The sequence below is a fragment of the Seriola aureovittata genome, chromosome 7, assembly GCF_021018895.1.
Source record: "Seriola aureovittata isolate HTS-2021-v1 ecotype China chromosome 7, ASM2101889v1, whole genome shotgun sequence".
Lineage (NCBI taxonomy): Eukaryota > Metazoa > Chordata > Actinopteri > Carangiformes > Carangidae > Seriola > Seriola aureovittata.
This window is the reverse complement of record NC_079370.1, coordinates 24977411-24996959: the sequence shown is the minus strand read 5'-3', so window position 1 is coordinate 24996959 and position 19549 is coordinate 24977411. Positions and strand designations below refer to the sequence as shown.

Genomic DNA, 19549 nt, shown 5'->3' with positions numbered 1-19549 from the left:
CGGCACACTGGGGGGCGGTGTTCGAAGTTGGTTTGTGATCCGCCAATAAACAAAAAGAGGAAGAAGAAGAAGGACGAGCCACTGGAGGCGACGGAAGGTTCAGAGGACTTAACGGCGTGTTTCTTGAGTTTTATATTGGTGGCTATCTCCAGTAATACATTTATTTTTCACTGGTAAGGCATTAACAATTAACAATATTATGACTCACAATAAACAATATCTGTCAAAATTATTTTCTGTATGTATTCCTCCATACTGTTCTACCTAGCTAACCTGGCGTCAGTGATAGCAACCGGCTAACAGAATGCTTGTCTCATAATTAGCAGACATTTAAATGCATGTTATATTTGTGATATAACGATAACTCTCCTAAAGGGTGCAACTTTTATGTCTCTAAGGTGATCCTGTCTTCCATAGTAACCACTTTCAATCGCTTTTAAACGAAACCCTCGTTGTTGTAACTAAAGTTGGCTGACGTTACTGGCTTACCAGCAGTCTCATATTGTTAGGGTATCCGTATGACAGCAATGCATGGCGAAGACTGACCTCACACCACCCACAGTGCTCATGGGTGTATGACTTTCTCAGTGTTAAAGGATGCCGAGTAAGTTAACAAAGTTACAAGAGGGTTGTGACCAAAGGGTTAATTTTGTGATTGCTGGTTGATCCCAGCGTCAGATGGTGTAACTGCTTTTGCATTTCCAAACAGTTCAGTCCCTTGGTGCTTTCCATTTTCTTGGAAGTCATTCTTTGCAAGCCAGGTTTATATTCTCTCTCAGTTCATGGCTCATCGCCTTCTTCATGGTGTTGTGCTTATCAAATTCCTGTATAATTTCTTCAGGTCTAGCATCAGATATGGCCCGTGGGCACCAGAAGTTCCAGTCCCAGCAGAAGAATGCCAAAAAGCAGGCAGACATCAAGAAGAGCAAAGGCCATGACCAGAAGGCAGCAGCAAAGGCTGCTTTAGTATACACGTGCACTGTGTGTCGGGTATGTGCCTAGGCATAAAACAGAACATAAAATAATTATTCTCTTAAGACTTTGGTATCATTTAACCATGACTTAAGGATGGAAATCAGTAAGGCAACCGACCCACATGCCTCCCTGTACAGAGCAGTATTAATTTGTTTGTAGATTAATTCAAATTTCAAAAATTGTTAAATTAAACTCAATGTGCATGATGGATAGATGAACCATAGCTGACCCACAGGTCCTGTCTGTGCATCTTTGGGGATCTGTAACCAAATCTTAAAGCATGTACATGCTCTTGTAGACACTAATGTGAAAAGCTGGTTGAGGGGCCTTTGCCCAAATCTTTGTCTTTCCAAGACTATCTGAAGGCCATGCCCTGTTCAGTGATTGTCCAGATGCGCATTGCAAGTATAAAAATTGGCAAAACTACAAGTGCTTAATGAATGATCTTCTATACATTCATATGTGTCATATAACATTCCTACTTACACCACTGTCTGTGTTTGCAGCTTAATTGCACTGATTGTCTCTGTTTTGGGAATGGTGAAGTTCTAAACAATGGCTGGAATGATATAAGCAAATTCTGGCATTACTGTCTTGCTACATTTTTTTCAACCACAAAAAATGGCTCCCTGTATGTTACCTCTAAATGCAATGTTTTTTTTCCCTTATCCTGTTAAGTAATATTTTGTCCCAGTGATTACTGACCACCAAAGTAGGTAGCTGCTCTCACAGATTATGAACAAGCTGCTGTTTTTAATCTCATGGACAGTGCATCTTTTGACCTGTCGAGTTATCTTGTTGTGAAAGATATCTACCATTATGGTGCTGTTGATGTACCAGGGCAAACTGATTTTGTGAGAGTATTACTGTAAATAGTCAATACCTTTTTTGGTTTGTTTGTTTGTTTTTTCAAGTAATGTGGTTTTCCTTTTCATGGACTGTGTGCTTAAATGTGTATTTTCTAAATTTTCACTTTTTTTTCTTTCCACATTTCCTCAGACACAAATGCCTGACCCGAAGACCTTTAAGCAGCACTTTGAAAGCAAACATCCAAAGTCCCCAATGCCCCCGGAGTTGGCCGATGTGGAGGTGTAACAGATTGACTCCTATTTCAGTAAGACAGTTGGGGGGCTGATTCAGGACAGGCTTTTACAGTTTGCAGTGTTTTAGATAGAATATCTCCAATACAACTTTAATTATTCCTCATGCTGCTTAATTCACTAATTAATGCAGGGACGGTACTTAGCTGCATGTCCACGGTCACTTTCAGGATTCAATGTTTTTTTGCCAGAATTTGATCCAGGATGACTACTGACGGGAGACACACCATAGCCAGTACCCTCTTTTGGCTTGTGCCAAACAATGTATATATTCGTCCTATATTGTATGCAATATTTGTATTTCATTTCAAAATGTTATGTTTACAATACCAACTTGTCCATGGGCTCTACCACCATTACAACATCTCAGGGCACTGTTCCAGGATGAGCTTTGAGTTCAGAAGGAAATATTGTTTGGAAAGAAACTCAATCAAAACCACTAATAATGTGAGTAGATTCAGATTTACTTCCAATGTGAACTGATTTTATTTTTTCCTTGCGTAGATCATTTCAAAAATTTCAAGACAAGTCTGTAGTTTTTGATGATAAAAAGAATATTTTAAACACATTGTGCGACACGGGTACTGAAATTGTTCGTTGCATTTCCCCTTAGAGTTTCATGTAATGTATGTAGTTCATGTCCATAGTGTAATTTTTTCATACGAGGAAGAGTTGTAAAAGTTGACCACAGAGGGCACTGCAAGTCTTCTAGCAAACCCTTCCATGACAGTTTCTTCCTCTTTTCACAGAGCAGTGTGTTGACTGCTTAAAACATTTGATGATCTTTGTTCCTGTTAGAAGTGGTCTCTTGAGTGAATTACAGTCAAAATAAAAGTTTGCGCTGGGTGTTGTAAATGATAACAATAATGAGCTACTCCTATACCCTCAGTTTGTCATTGTAATAAGTATGTGGCATATTTATGTGCAGCACTGAAGTGTTTGATAATGATTTTGTTCGTCACTGTTGTATTTTGCAGTATAACCTGTCTCACAGTTGGTAGCATATGTGAAAACAATCCCAAGTCCAGTCTCACACTCTTTAGTGTTATCCTGTCATTATGGTGCAAAAGTATTTAGACTCTGAACCTGCATTAAAAGTCTGAACTACACTACACTGTAAGTTAGCTTTGGTTCATATTTTTATATTGGTTTCTTTTCATAGCATGCTAACAGAGATTTAATTTATAGAAAGGAACTATTTTCAATACATTTGGACCTACTGGTCATTAACCACTGACATTGTATCACTGTGCTAAAGTCTGGAAAGAAAACCAGCCATGTTTTTACTTTTGTAATAATATCTTTGTCCACGCGATGCAATGTATAGCCTTTTAATAAAGGTGTTACTTTTATATTAACTGTCACTACAGTGTGTGTGTGTGTGTGTGTGTTTGTTTGTTTGTTTTTTAATATGTATATAATATGTTTTTGAACAGTGCTAAAATATGTGGAAATTTCCCTCCCTATTGTGTTTCCACCTACAGTACTAGCCCATTCAGTTGATGGGAGCTCAGTAAGACAGGAAATTAATAGCCCATCATTAGTTAGTCATTTTATACCTTGGTGATTGTCTGTTGCTCATCCACTCAGCTGATATTAAAACTAATTATGTAAGAGCTAGATATGTAGCATGAAGGTAATAATGAATCACTGTAACAAGAACAGACAAACACTAATAATGTTGGTTCTTCCTTAGTCACATCCTTGATCTATTAATGCCCACATCCCATTGGTTGTGTTAGAAAGTCTATGTTGCAAGAGGCATGTAATTCCATGCAACATAATTAGGGTAGATAATATGTATGAAATATTACATCTATTGAATCCAGAATGGTGGTTATTTATGTTTGCCAGTCTTTTCCCAGAGCTGGAGTAAGAGGTGAATAGACGAACATGTATCACCAGTAGAGTATAATGCACACTGATGTAGAAAACCTTGTTAAAGTGGTGTTTCAGGTCTTTCTTTCAGTCTAATACACTGAAATTAAAGTTATTTTTAGTAATAATACTCATTATATGTAGCTAAACTAAAACTGGCACTAGATCTCACAGCCTATGTGGAACAGGTACACATACTTGAATACAGTGCCCCTTCTACAGATATAAACATGGCTCCACTTCCAAATACAGGACATGTTCTTCCATCTACATACAGACTGTAGACAACTTCATTCTGTATGTTTTATACTGACTCCAATTGGGGTTGACTTCGCTTACCTATATGATAAATTGATTTCCTTTTTTTAATGACCAGCATCATTTTTTGTGGTTTGCGTGCTCTGGTGGTGAAGTTAAACAAGGACACCTTGAAAAAAAATGTAATCTGTGTACAGACACAAAGCAGCAATTAGGTGTAAAACTCAGCACGCAAACTATATTCACAAGTAAAAGTACGACTTTTGACCTTTATAGCTGAATCTGATGAGTCCAATCAGAGGGCAGGTGATAACGTTACCTTCACAACCAGCTGCATCCGTCAGACGAACGTGAGGGAAGTTGAACTTCCAAATATGGTTAGGGTTTGGGGTTTGGACTCTCCTTCGCCGCGAGCAATGACTGCAAATCAAAGTGGGTGTGGTCTGAGTGGGCGTGGTTTGTAGGCTCTGCAAGGCAGAAATTGGAGCATTCTCCTCATCTCAGCCGCAGGTGTAGTTCATTTTCAAAATGGACGACGACTTCTGTTACCCAAGTGGGTTTGCATACATACACACGTAAATGTTTACCATTATTTTCTACAGCATCATCAAATATAATTAAACTATAAACTGAAACTATAATTAAATCTGTAGCTATACAGGTGTCCACAAAAGCACCTCTTTCTATTCAGTGTCTTTACCTCACCACTGATGTCATCTCCCCCACAGCAATTATGTCCTTGGACAGGTGGCAGTGTGGTGACCCTACAAATTGTGCATGATAAGAGATAAAATACATAAAAAGCCTTAATCAACCTGGATCCAAAATGATTTAACATATAGTGCTTGCAATGCCACAAATGCACCCAGAAATCCCAGATACACAAAGCTGTACTACTATGAAACTACAAAAACATGGATTAAAACACCAATCTGGTATGTAACAGTAATAAGGTTTTAGTACTTCCTGTAGCACATTCCTATCAAGTTCGCGGGTAAGTTACTCAAGATTGAGACAAGTGATAAACTACAAAACAGAGCAGTGGGAAAAGGACAAACATGTTTTCAGTGTTATTTTATACTGATTGCTTTTTTGGCTTTTTTTTTTGTTGAAAAAAGTAGAAAAAAATATGTGTTTTGTGCCTAAGGGCCCTTCAAAAAGAAGATGGTGCATCTCTTATCCTTACTCCAATTTAGCACTTTAGTGTTGTAGTTATGTATTTTGCACAAAATAATAGTTGAAATTTAAGCAGCTGTGGCCAAAATATCCTGACTTTCAGTCCCTAATATGAGTCAAGCGCCAGAAGCACTAGGTCCTACATTTCCCATAATGCTCTAGCCATAATCCTTATATGTGACAAAATACAGAAGCTGAGTGACTCTTGCAGACCTATGTATGACAACTGTGAATATTGCTGATAACTTTGAAGAAAGCTTCTGTGAAAAACTTGAAATTTGGTTGTTATTTGGATGAGTGTGCGTGTGTGTTCAAGTTTTAAAAATGTGGACAAACCGGTCGCACATGTTTCTTTTTACTTTACTTGAAATCTTTTTGGTTTCATACTACAACCCTTGTGAACCACACCTTAACAAGGGAAAGGAGACTTTCATTCTTTTTTTAATGGCACCTCTGCATTTCTACAGCCAATACTCTCTCATTTGCCCTTAAATAGGTTACAAGCTTGAAATCTTGGCCCTGGGGAAAACATGACAAGGCAAAAATAGCCTCACTCTCTCCCCTTGGAAACCAACCAGAATGCAGAAATAGTCATTTCTATTAGGCAAGATATACTGTAGTTCTGTGTCCTGTGTTCTAGATTGTGATGCCCTCAGCATCCATAGCAAGTAGGGGAGACTGGGGACTGTTGCAACACTTTTTGCATTTCTCTCAGTTATTCAGAGAATATTTGGACTTGACCAACCAAACTTTTATAAAGGCCTATTAAACTGACTTTTGTCTACTAATTACCCATGCCATTTAAAGATGATTACATATGACATATCATTCAAAATATGTATTTGAATGGAAGAATTCAGATGTTGCAACTGACCCGACTTTTATGTAAGGTAATTGAGGGTATAGAAACACTTTTAAGTGGAGCGTAACGATCATCAATATTGAATATCATTGAGTTGGTTCTCATCGTTATCATTATGGTTATCTTTCTTGATGAGGAATGCCTATATAATGGTATGTGGGGTAACACTACAACTCCCATAATGTCTCTTGTTCGGTTGCCTGGGTAACGTTTGACGTCACCCCCAACCCCTGTTCCCTCCGGGCCGTGCCTTGGATTGGTGTGATTGGAGGGAAACCCCGTGGACTGCATTCACTCAGACGCGCTGAGAGAATCAGCTGTAGCTTAGTACGCCGACATCACTGCTATCTGCCAGTACTCAGGTATGATAGGACTTACAGTTTTTAAAATTGTACTTTTACGTTTGCATTAGTCATTGTTAAGTGTTCTAACTAATAGTAGAATATAGAGACAGTGGAAGTGCATTTTCTCCAAATGACTTTGGGCTATATGGAGCGGCGACAGCTATCAGACCAGCGAACAATGACTAGCTTAGCTACAATTTGGGATATGTCTAATGGCTGGTTTCAAATGGGACACAAGACGGGGAAGGCGTGTCGGGTCGAAGGTTGTCGATCAAATATTCTGTAACATTGGCTACAAACGTTAAACCTGTTAAGTGAAGTAATTTGTTAGGTTATTCTAATTTAAGAAGTGTGCATGTCACTCAGTGTAAATGAGCAAAGGTGACGGGAATGTATTGTCTTGGAGGAAGGATTGCTATGGCTCGCAGTTAAATATATTGTTTTTCGGTTAATGTTATAAGTTATGTTGATCTCAGTTTTAGTGTATTTGACGTCACAATTTTGCTGACAGTATATCAGTTTTATTTGCTAACGTGAGGTGGCAGATAGTGTATTAGCGAACTAACGAGAAGGCAAATTGTCTTTCAGCATCGGCTACCAGCCGGGCGGTTCAACTAAGATCCACACCTTTTAAAGGCTTGGCGTCACGCTAACCAACCAAGTTCATAATCTTTTGATTTGAGGGAAACACAAATGTTTAAAGGTGTGTGGCTTCACATGGCGAGCGTGTTAGAGTAGCTGTGACAATGGGTATAATGCCTAGCCCATTTATAAAGGCTGTCTGATTTGGAATGCTTCTGCTTCAGGAAATAGTCTGCGCCATACTGGAAATGGGTCACGAGGGCCTAACGAAAAGCCGCCATCGGTTGATTTTCATACACTAAATCGTGCTTCTCGTCAGAGCCGTGTCTGTAAATGTACTGGACGCGTCTCTGGGTCCATGTCGACTAAATGTACCGATATTTGTCACAGCAAGCCAAGTGTAGACACGCTTTTATTTCGCACTTTTCCGCTTGTTGGGCGAGTCACAGGTAGAGGAATGGGTGTGGTGTGTGCGTCTACGGGAGAGAGGGGGGGGACGCGTTTGCCCTGGAGGCAAGATCAGTTTATGTTGTACCGAGACTGTAGCTTACATGATTTCGGCGAATAGAATTCACACACCTAACTTAAGTTGTAACTACTTATTAACTTTTTTGGTGCATAGTTATTCACTGATGTACCCGTGGGTCGTGTTGCATCATGTTCATGCTTGTCGGTGTTGAAAATTTTATAATTTCTACAGATTGACAAATCCTTTTGCGTTCTGTTGGGGAGTTTGTATTAGTATTTTGGAGTGGTGGAAGTAATGCTGTAATATATAAAAAGTCATTAACACATTTGTGTGTTTGTCAGGGTAGTATTTGTTGCTTTTCAAGGAAACTTCTTAACTCTTTCTGTTTGAAACATGCAACTATTTGTGTGCTTCCGCAAATGGTGTTTGTAATGTGATCTGTGATGGGGCTTTTTTTGTGTGTGTGTTTTATTTATTTTATTCTCAGTTTATTTGCTCAGTCAACTTAATATATGGGGTCATCAGTGTTAGAATTAGCTTTCTTTAGATATTTCAGGTCAGATTTAGAGCATGTCACACTGCATGGAAAAAATGTGATTGATTCTGTGGAAGCCCGCTGGCTATTTTAGATGGGTCAAACGGATGTAGGCTATTGATGTAATTATAATTCCTGTGTATTTGTGTAAGTGTAAAAGAAGTAATGTACCAGCATACATATATTTCTTGATAAAGGTAAAATATGTCACAACAGTCCGTTATAAATGCACCATTATGGTATCATATTCTCCAAATGCGAGGTAACATGGTTGTTTGGTACAGACCCCAGCAAAAATCATGATTTTATTTTAATCCAACTACATATTTGCTTAGTGCATCTTTCCATTTAGCAAACGAAGATACAATTCAAACAATTAATATATTCTAGTGTCTTTAGCTTAAACTTAAGTCGGTATACTTTTGTTCTCACTTACTCTGTTGATAGCCCTTGCAATACTTCACTGTTCAATTTCTTTTGTTAGCTGCCATAGCCTTGAACTGCCATGGTGTGCATCAGCGTTTCCTTGTACAAGTATTTCGTAAGGAGAGCAGCAAGCCTCAGAAATTGTAGTTACATCATGTGCTACAACTTCAGTTAAATCAATTTAGTTAGCGTGGAGTGGTCGCTTCTCTGGACTGAGAAGAGACCCACATCTATTCATGTATACAGATTAGAGTCAGCAAAGATGATTTATCTTTTCTTGATCATTTAGACCATTAATTTGGTTCATTACATGCTCTTAAAATTCTATTTTCACATGTAAATGGGTACCATGGGGGGGGGGGGGGGGGGGGGGGGGGTAGTACCCTTGCTGTTCACTTAATTGACCTCGGCTGTCCTCTCCTCTGCTTGTCTTCTTCCAGTGAGCAGTCATGAGCGAGGCACCCCAGAAGGAACTGGTGCAGAAGGCCAAGCTGGCCGAGCAGGCTGAGCGTTACGATGACATGGCTGCTGCAATGAAGGCTGTTACTGAGGATAGTGAGCAGCTTTCAAATGAGGAACGTAACCTGCTGTCAGTTGCCTACAAGAATGTGGTGGGTGCCCGCCGCTCCTCGTGGCGTGTGGTGTCCAGCATTGAGCAAAAAGCTGAGGGCAGCGAAAGGAAGCAGACCATGGCCAAAGAGTACCGGGAAAAGATTGAGAAAGAGCTGAAAGATATCTGCCAAGATGTGCTGGTGAGATTGCTAACATTTTATTATACAACATTTCTTTACCTGTTATAGTATCCATATCTTAAATGTTCTTTACAGTTTTATTAAGACATGACTGGGCAAATGTTAACTATTCAGTCTAATCTGATATTGTGCAGTATCAGATGAGCATTTTATCTCAAACACAAACTGAATTTAATAATCCAAAGCAAATGTGATTACAAGATTTTGGCCATGTCAAACTGATAAGAGGCAAAAGCAAGGCTTTAAAGAGATTTTACCTCAGGCAAATTACTTAACAGTCATCTCCTTTTGACATTCACATTATGTGAAGAAATACTGGAGGACTAAGGAGTGAGTTGAACTCCATTCATACCTCACTTTAGCAGTTCATGTTGTTAGATGTGTCATTTCTATCAACAAGACACAATGGACCCTGTAGAGAAGTGCCACGCCTAGACGGCTTCCAGCTTAAATTATGTCATCAGTGATGATCTGTGATTTATCAAGGCATTCTTCTGCACATGTGCCACTGTAATGGGAAAAAATGTTGAAGTGGGGTGAGAGTATGCAAAAAGAAGTTTTTTAAACAGCTTATAGTTATCAATTTGGTTCATCATTCATAGTCTGAGTCAGTCATTTCCTTCAGCAGTGTGTGAGGCGTAAACTGTGTTAAGCCTGTCAAGTAGGCCTGACCCTTATTACACCTGCAACAGCAATAGAAACTCCTAAATATAATGCAGTCCACTACAACCCTATCAGTAACTATGATGCCAATGCTAAAACATAATTGAATTAACACCTCTTTGACAGTGTCAACAAAAACCGAACATTAAAGGTATAGGCTTTAAAATTCTCTGGCAATGTGCTTGAATTTTGGCATGGGGCCATTTTAGAAAAAAAAAAATTCCTACATATTCTTTATTTTTACTTTTGCATAGCCAGTCAAAAGTCCAGACTTTTGAGTGGTACTGTATGTATCCAGCCATAAGGAACCCTTTATTAACCGTTTTTTACACTTAGCAATCCACGTGATACCTCTACTTTAAAAAAGCACTGCAAATAATAAGCTATTCATTTAATTCTAATTTGGTGGTGGCTTGACAACAGTCGGCCTATTATATGCCACATACACTGTAGACCAACAGAGGAATGAACACTGAAAAGTTTGAAAGGTAGGCTTATTCGATATTCTTTATAGCTATGAAAGTTGTTCTTGGATTTGGATAAAAGTACTAGACTGCAGTTTCCGACTGAGGAAAGAATGAGTAGTGCATTTTTCTGCCATTTGGACCTTTCAAGTTATGTGAGGATTCACATTAAGAAACGCTTGGATTTGATCTTGTCTTTTTGAAACAAGTCGCAATATGCACCACAGCCGCCTTCCATCTAGCTTGTAGCCTACAGCTCACTAGCCGGTTTTTAGCGTTTTATACAACAGAGCACTTTTTTATGAGTAATTAAGATGAAACAGCCAATAATATTGTATTACTTTTAAAATTTTAATATTCTAAAGCCTTAATCAGACTTTCATGTTTTTATCAAACTGCCAGCACCTTTTTCCTGTTCAGAGGAGAGTGTTTTATGAGAGATTAAACATACAAGACACAATCCTCAATGAAGCCTTCTGTTTCCACTATATGTGTTTTAAGATGATGAATAGTGGTCCTTTTTTATTAAACCTGGGGCATCCCAGGTTTAATCCCCCAGAAGAAGCAGATCAGACTTCACACAGTTAGTAAATCTGACGTGTTAGATACCCCAGAATTCAAGGCTTTCTTGGCACAGCTCCACTTACTCTTAAGAATAGTACCAAATTTCCACAGATATTGAAGTTTTACTAGTTCATTGGTTTTTATATTGGAAGTACTATAGCCATCTGTAGGACCTTTACTACTCTATTCTTCTCTCAGCCTGTGTATTATCTGCCTGATGACTCACAAGGACCTAATCCTATAATGACAGCAGCTGAGCACCAGCATTCTGGCTCGCTGATCTCCACTTCGGCTGAATGGCCTTATGGGGACCAAAAGAGAGAGGGCATATAAAGAGGGGTGTAGGACAGGATTATGGCTGTGGTGTACTTGAACCAGATTAGATGCGGTGGGACAACAGCTTCTACAAACTAAAGACATTTTTATTCCTGTTCTGTATGACCACTCTGAACGGCAAGTGAAGAGCCAGCCATCAGAGATGGACAGACACAATGAATCAATGGGGAAAAAAGCACATACCCTTGGACAGTTACTTGTCCGTGTTATTACACTTGTTATGGAAATTATGGAAGTAGCTGTGCAAAGTCAAAGAGACCATGACTACCTGACAAATTTCTGTGTAAAGTGAGCATGCTTATTGGTTGTTCAAACCACTAGCAAACATGGGTTTTCCGGAGTTTCTCATTTTTGTGTGGAAGTGGTATAAGCGGACACATTATAAGGGAGAGACAAAAACCACTTAAAGAATGAATAGAAAAGCAAATGATGGCGATTATATGACGCGGCTGTTCTGCCCTTCTCCCCAATAAGCCAGCCATCTCCCCAATTTGCACAGCTACTTCCATAATTTTCAACACTTTGTAACAACCGAACCAGAAACATCAACCAAATGGTGTTGTTTCACTGACACAAACAAAACCTTGCACATGCTCAGTGAAAGTATAACCCGTTGGGTAAAAAAGCATTTGAAACCTTATTTTCGGGCAAAGTCGCCAAACCTATAAAGCGTTTATCAGATTTGACAGGTGATTTTATCGGTTTTCATTTCCTGGTGATGTTTGAAAGTGCACTTATGGCTCTCTCCCCATTCATTTAGATGGTCTTGTTGGCTTGAACAAACTGCCCAGAGGTGTTGCCAATGTGGCTGGTGAGTGGCAAGACTTGCCAATAAGGACTTGGGTATAAGTCTGGTTGGAACAGAGGTTGTATTTATTGACACATTACATGTTCTTTCCTAATGGATATTTTACAAAGTTGTAGCTGTCTTTGAAAGCCAGCTCTGCTTTTTTATCTATGACACACTGATCAAGTCAAAGTAAACTACCTAGGTGTACACTGTACCCACTCCTTTTAAGGTAAGCCTTTAAGAAATGTGTTTTGATTTTAACAGGGCTTATAATGTGATCTAATGCTAACAGTGGTGTAGTAGGCTTGCTGCCCCATGCTGCTTGAGCATGCATGGTGGCATGCGCAAGCAGCATTGAGCAAGCTTGTGCCCACATAAACCCATGATGGTCCCTTTGACTGATATAAATTACATTTGCAGGGTGTGCTTCAGAGACAATACATGGCTCTGTTGTCTGTTCCTCAGAACTGAGACTTTCACATCTTTGCTTGCCCACGTTGCCCTTTCTGTGAACCTCTGTTCAATCCTTGAATGCAAAAAGGATATTGAGGAAGATATAATCAAATTGGCAGGACAATTAATGAAAATATAAGTTTCATTTACTCAACATTCCTGCCACGGTGGTAGTTTGATTTTAGCTATGACCTTGTAAGTGGCCCAGTTCTGGACTGAGATCCCAAAGGGCTTCCCTGAACCCTCACATCAGTCTGAGAGCATTCTGCAAATGCAGGCTCTTACATCAGCCTCGTTTATTTCATTATACTTGGGATAATATATAAATTTGCTGTTTAATGAATGGGATCTTGTAGAACTTGCAAAAATGTTTTTATTCATTTGGAAAATTGGTCTATGTTTGAACTACTAATATCATATGGTGGTTGTGTGCTGATCCTACATTTTATTCTTTTTCAGACCAAATCTATGCATTTTCCATCGTGTGACCTAAATGACAATTTATGTCATCTACCCACGAACCCAGGAACAGCCCATTACATTACTATTCATATGTAGAGAGGCCCGTAACTTATCTAACAACTCAACCCATAGTTTTAGAAATCAACAGGCCTTTTAAATTTAAGGACAGGTCTGGGTTTGGTTTCTTAATAACATATCATCACTAATGCCATGGGAAATTGTGCTTTCCTGCTTTTCTTTTAAAGCTGTAGGGCACAGTTAGTTCTTCATGGCTGATGGGGAGACGCAACATGGAGATGTCCGCAATGAAACTACATGAAAGTCCACAGACATGAGAAGCTAAAATCTACACTTTATATTAAGCATTGATTCAGGTTTCTTTAAAGGCAGTGTTTAATCCTCTTGTTTAATCTGTCCTTCTTTACAGCTAGTGTGCTATGGTACACTCCCACCACTTAGCACTATAGGTTCCCTGCCAGCTAGTATTCAGATTAGCAACAGGGAGAGGCTATCAAGTGGTGCATGCTTGTGATGTAAAGAGCCAAGCTGGGCTCTGAGTGACCTACTTCCTCAGCAAAAGCTCATCAGGAGTTCAGCAGCCTGGCTCTCTGCTCTCTTTTCCACCCCCACCATCTTTCATCCATACTCCCATCCTCTCTCTCCACCCTATTTCACCCTCCACTTTTTACTCTCCTGTCCAGCCTGTCCCTTTCTCCTCCCCCATACTTTCATAGCATCCACCATCCACACATATCCACCCCCCTTCAGTGGTCTCTGAAGCATCTGTGATGGTGCTCAGGCAAAGTCTGACGCTCAAGCCCTTAGGCAATTGGACGTAGTCAGCTTGTCTCTACCCTCATTTAGGTCTGATGGGAAATGATGCTTTGAAATGTTGGCGATGATGTTTATTTGAATCAGTTGAAATAACTACCACTGCTCTTGTGGGGTCAGTGGATAAGTGATGCCTTTAAGTGGCAAATGAGCATTATAGTAATTAGTGTTAAAATTCTTCATAAATGAATTGTTTACACATTTTATACCCATAGTTGGCGAACACAGTTCAACTCTGCTGATTTCAATCTCTGCTAGCCCCAGTTGTAAAGCAAGTTATATACATTACAGATGACGCACTGGATTATATATCTTTAGAAAATTTGTTCTTTCCTAACAGTCTGTTTTGTGTTTTCTGCCACAGGGTCTCTTGGACACTTATCTCATTCCCAAAGCCACTGCAGCAGAGAGCAAAGTCTTCTATTTGAAAATGAAAGGCGATTACTACCGCTACTTGGCTGAGGTGGCTACAGGAGAAGAGAAGACATGTAAGCTCTATGCTAAATCCCATTTTATACTGTGTGCGTGTGTAGAAGGTGGTGGGGATTTATTTCATCTTCATCATTTATGTATATTTACGTTTTCCTGGCTGGAACGCTGGATTGTAAGAACTGATATCTGCAACTCCTAGCAGAGCCAAATAAGACGTATTAGACAAGATCCTATTAAATGAACACTTAAGTATCAGGATAAGCTTTATGACTGGCTCCTCGATGATTACAATAGTATCACAGTATACGCCTCTGGTAGTGAGAAAGGAAGGAGAGATGTACTTGAATGGTAACATTTTCTGTCATTGTTGTTGACTGTTAATTGTTAACAACTAGTGGGTCAGTTTAGGTAATAGATGCCTGTAGTAAGTTAGAAGGGGAACTTTAAGCAGAGATGTTCTTGTAAATTTAACCTGAAGTGAAACCGGCAGGCTGCTTACAGGCTTTAAAGAGGTCTGTCACTGAATCTATTGCTTCAAGAGGCCAGGTCTATCTTAGGCTGGTCTTTTTTTAGTTGACTTAAGCTCAAAGAAATATTCTGTTTGGGGTAGTTTAGTCCTTTTTAGATAACCATTCTTCTGTTTCAGTTCCATTCCTATTCTTTTAACCTTTTTGCCCTCTAGTAAGAATGACAAAAATGATATAAGCATTAATGAGTAAATAAAAAATTAATACACTTTTGTAATGAAAAGGCTATTTCTGTATTTTTTCTGTACTTTTATTTATTTATTTATTTATAAACTCATCTTTTTCTCACTCATGTTTTGGCCACACAGTTGTTTGAGTTTTCAGCTGCCTTGTTTTAATGGTTTATGAAGCAAACAGGTTTGGGAAACCACTTTGGTCATTTATAGCGAATTCGGAGAACACATTTATTCATAAAATGACAACTAGGATGTTTGAGTTGGTTTTTGGAAAGACCAACTTATACGTTTATTTTAAAGATTAAATGAGCAAGATATAATGTGTTAGTTAGTGAGCTGGTAGGTTATGGTTTTGTTACCAGACCAAAGCAGGCTAGCTGTTTCAATCTGTCTCCAGTCTTTATGCTAAACAAAGCTAATAGGCTGCTGACTGTAGTTTTAGTTTTCACAGGCAGATATGAGTGGTATTGATCTTATCGAAATGTGCAAGAAAGCTTAAAGAATATTTCCCAAAATCTTCAACTTACTTCTTAAAACCCGTCTTGAATTAGGCTGATCACTTCTGCTCTGAGATGGTTTTATGAAACGCTTTAATCCTGGTTCAGTTTTTTAAACTTGTTTGAATTTTACTAGAACTCTTCTTTTCTGACCCACCTTCATGACACACCCCTTTGGCTGCTGGTGTGTGTGTGTGCACACTATTGTCTTCTACTTACCTATGTATCAGTTTCACAGGTCATAACTTGTGTCTCCACTTTCACTAGGGCAGGAAGCAGTGAAAGATTTTATAAGACAGAGAAGATTAGATAGGACATAATAAAAATGGACTCATCAATCGTTTTTAGTGACATTTTTCCCAACCATGTCAGTCTGTTTTGCATTTTAGACCGAAATTAGATCTTAAAACCGCTGCCCCTAGAAACCTTCCTGAAACCTCTTACTTATTTTTCCGTTAAGCTTGTTGAGGTCATATTCAACTCACTACAGGAAATATTACCTGAAAGTGTAGTATTCTGTTTAAAAGCATCTGCTTTATAAATCCCATCACTATGACGACCAGCTTCTCGCCTCATCACCAAAGGTGTAGCCACTGTAAGAAGAGAGTTTATTTAGGCCTTCGGAAACAATTGTGTGGTTAATCTCACAACAAGCTACCTCCCTTGTGCTCTTCACCCAACAGTAATACAACAGAGAGGTGTGGCCCTTCTACAGTATTAGTCATCTGTTATTCCAATTGTATTGCTGTAGTGTGTTGGAAAAATCATTAGATGCTTTTGAAACGTGACTTAAACTTTTTAAAGACAGTTTTAGTAAAGTATTGATTCAACTTTATCTGACTTCAGTTGCTTATAAATAGGAGTATAAATGCAGTTCATGTCAGCAGCACCACAAACTATGCTCTCCAAAATGATCATAAAGTATAATCAACACCTCTCTGAAATGGTTTCAACACAACCTTTATGGAAGTTGGATTTATTACAGGACACATTCTTCATTGCGTTAGTTTTAGATAGGTGTATGTAGTAAACTAGAAACTGAATGTGTTGTATTGTTTCTGTTCTTTTTATACACTGTATGAAAGATTATAAACGGTGACTCTACTGTTATAATGTTATGTTCCATAATTTTCATGCTCTTTGTTTCCTCTTAGCCATCATTAAAGACTCACAGGCTGCCTACCAAAAAGCCTTTGATATCAGCAAAGACGAAATGCAGCCCACGCACCCAATCCGTCTTGGTCTCGCCCTCAATTTCTCCGTTTTCTACTATGAGATCCTCAACTCACCTGAACAGGCCTGCCAGCTGGCCAAACGCGTAAGTTCATAACACCACATAACTCTTTGTATTTGTGAGGTTACTAAATTGCTCAATATAATGCCAATGTATTAATATCTTGCATTATTGCGATTAAAATGCTTGTTTTGAATTCCTGTAGGCTTTTGATGATGCCATTGCAGAGCTCGACACACTGAGTGAAGATTCATACAAAGACAGTACACTAATCATGCAGCTACTGAGAGACAACTTGACAGTAAGTTTCATTTCAACTGCAAATACTTAGTTTTATGTGGTTCATCTGTCAATTATTTTTTTTAGTTGATTTAGTGTAAAATGCCTCCCAGAGCCCATGCTGATGTTTTAGTCCAAAACACAAAGATGTTAAGTTTGCAATCAAAGCCGTGTAAGAGAACCAGACAATATTCACTTTACAGGAGCTGATACCAGAGATTACTTTGCCATTTTTGCAAAAGAATTGTCTATATATTAATAAACAATCAAAATTGTTGCAGATTCATTCTCTGGTGATTGAGTAATCTATCTTTGCAGCTCTCATTGAAACAACATTCATGTGAGCTGTTTTTTTTCTCAGTAATCTATAACGTGTGTAATCAACAGTGTGGCCTTCAGACACCTTGATGACAGGGTGACCCGATAGCCATATGTTTAGGGCTCATACCACATGGGCGCAAATGCCTGGAGCAGTGAGTCCCCGGTTGGACTTTCTCTCTCCACCCACATTTCCTGTCTGTTAGTGTCCAATAAAAAGGACATAATAATTCCCCAAAAAACCACCTTGATGACACAAAAAATTAGAGAGAAGGTGTTTGTAACATTTTTGGAGCCATTCAAATGGCATACACTGTATATAGCAGCAGCAATACGAAACCCGTTTCATCCACTTAAATCGTCAGTTCACCCACATTTTCTCATTTGCATCAGGTGATATGTAGCATCTAGAATAAAAATAGGTGTACTCAATAAATATTAATTGTATTTGAAGACTTATGTATGGTGTCTGATGAGGGTCAATGTAAGGTTTTAAATGTTGTATGTTTTGTTGCTAGGGTTGTGGGTCTTTGTTTTGTGGATATGTGTATGTGATGTACAATGTACACCTAATTTGGAAAGTCTAAATAAAATCTTTTTAAAAAGAGATTACAGAGACAAATATTTAAACATGGGCAAATAAAAACATAATTGTTTGCTTAGCACTGCTAGATACACGCTTTTCAGCAGTTAAATGCAAGAAAGGCCTAGAAATTGTTCGAGGAACATCCAGGTAATGTTCTTGAAAAGATATTGGTTGAACACCTTTGCTACAGACTTTAGTATCTACACAAGGGTACACAACACATTTGTATCTGATAACTTACTAATAACTAGAATAAATAAATATGCAATACTCCTAAGTCTCCTTTCAAATTAAAATCCAAATATTTTAAAGATCAGCTATTAATGGATGTTTCCCTCTTCCTCACCCTCCCACCCCCACCACTACCAATTCCCCGGTTCCCCCTTTGACCCTCCTGTTCTCCTCCCTCTCACTATGCTTCTCTCCTCAGCTGTGGACCTCTGATAACCAGGTTGAGGGAGAGGATACAGAGGAGCCCAGAGAATGAGCCAGACCCCCATAGGCACCCCTGTCTGCCTGCCATCATCCCAGCTCATCTTCATCATCAACACTGAGACCACCTCACTATCATCATTGTCATCCAACTCTCTCCATCTTTTTCTATTTAGGTGTCTCAACACTCATCTCTCTCCTATCGGTTTACGGTTTCCTCTTTTGTAGTAACTGTAGGGAAAGGGGATGGGGATTGAGGGTATGTTTTAAATTGTTTAGTGGGAGGGTCCATGTGGAAGGGTAAAGTATATTTCGGGTTGGTTGCCTGTCTGCTGACCTTTTTTTTTTTTTTTTTTTTTTTTTTTTTGTGTGTGGGAGCAATAGGGGTGTTGTATTATTAAGGTGGTGGGTGAGAGGGCAAGTTCTCGACTCATGAAACATGCAGCAGGTTGAGTTTTTAGAGTCAGGCAACAGGTTATACTATATATGTATTCTATTCATATTAATGGTCTTATTCTTGATTAGCACCATTTTTTGATGACAAACCTGTGGTTTCACAAAATCAGGAGTTGGCTTCTCACACCTGAGCAGACAGCCGCAGTTATTCTGTACTAGACAAGAAGAATGACAGCAGAGGAAGATAGTAGAGGGAGCAAAGGGGAGTTGCTGGAGAGGGAAGGCAAGGTTTTGTTGGAACACAAAGGTTACATTCCGTTTACTGTCCGTCGCTCAACTTTCTTCTCTATTATTTTGTTCTGTTTTCGGGTGACCTGCTTTTGTATTTCTATGTATCACTTATGAGGTATAGAAAAATTTGAAGAACAAAAGAGCACACAAGCTTGTTATTGTTGCTGTTTTGTATGAGCACAGCAGTAAAAAAAAAAAAAAAAAAAAAAAATCCCACATGCTTATCTAGTTGCTGCTTTTGCAAATTAAGATTTTTATTTGTTTTGTCTTTTATTCTCCTTTTTTCTTTCAATACTTGCCTAAACTGCATGTTGGTAAGAAGTAGTTTGTGGAGATGTGAGGAAGGTTGTTGTCTGGCTGGCTAGCTTTGTTCATGTCTTTGTAATTTTCATACTGAACACCCAAGCCTAACTGTTATTTGGGGGGAAATGTGTAATTTCATGTAAGTGGAATTAAAAAAA

At 38.9% G+C, this 19549-nt stretch overlaps 2 protein-coding genes across 2 annotated transcripts; both read left to right on the top strand.

Moving 5' to 3' along the window:
* On the top strand, positions 1 to 3439 carry LOC130172960 (zinc finger protein 706). Its single transcript, XM_056381959.1, has 3 exons — positions 1 to 173; positions 842 to 990; positions 1975 to 3439. Exons 2-3 carry the CDS (start codon positions 856 to 858, stop codon positions 2068 to 2070), a joined length of 231 nt encoding a protein of 76 aa, XP_056237934.1. The 5' UTR covers positions 1 to 173; positions 842 to 855; the 3' UTR covers positions 2071 to 3439.
* A 3050-nt stretch (positions 3440 to 6489) lies between these two features.
* LOC130172031 (14-3-3 protein zeta-like) lies at positions 6490 to 19299 on the top strand. The gene is made up of 6 exons (XM_056380433.1): positions 6490 to 6611; positions 9046 to 9357; positions 14285 to 14408; positions 16707 to 16870; positions 16992 to 17087; positions 18400 to 19299. Exons 2-6 carry the CDS (start codon positions 9055 to 9057, stop codon positions 18454 to 18456), a joined length of 744 nt encoding a protein of 247 aa, XP_056236408.1. The 5' UTR covers positions 6490 to 6611; positions 9046 to 9054; the 3' UTR covers positions 18457 to 19299.
* Positions 19300 to 19549: the final 250 nt, after the last annotated feature.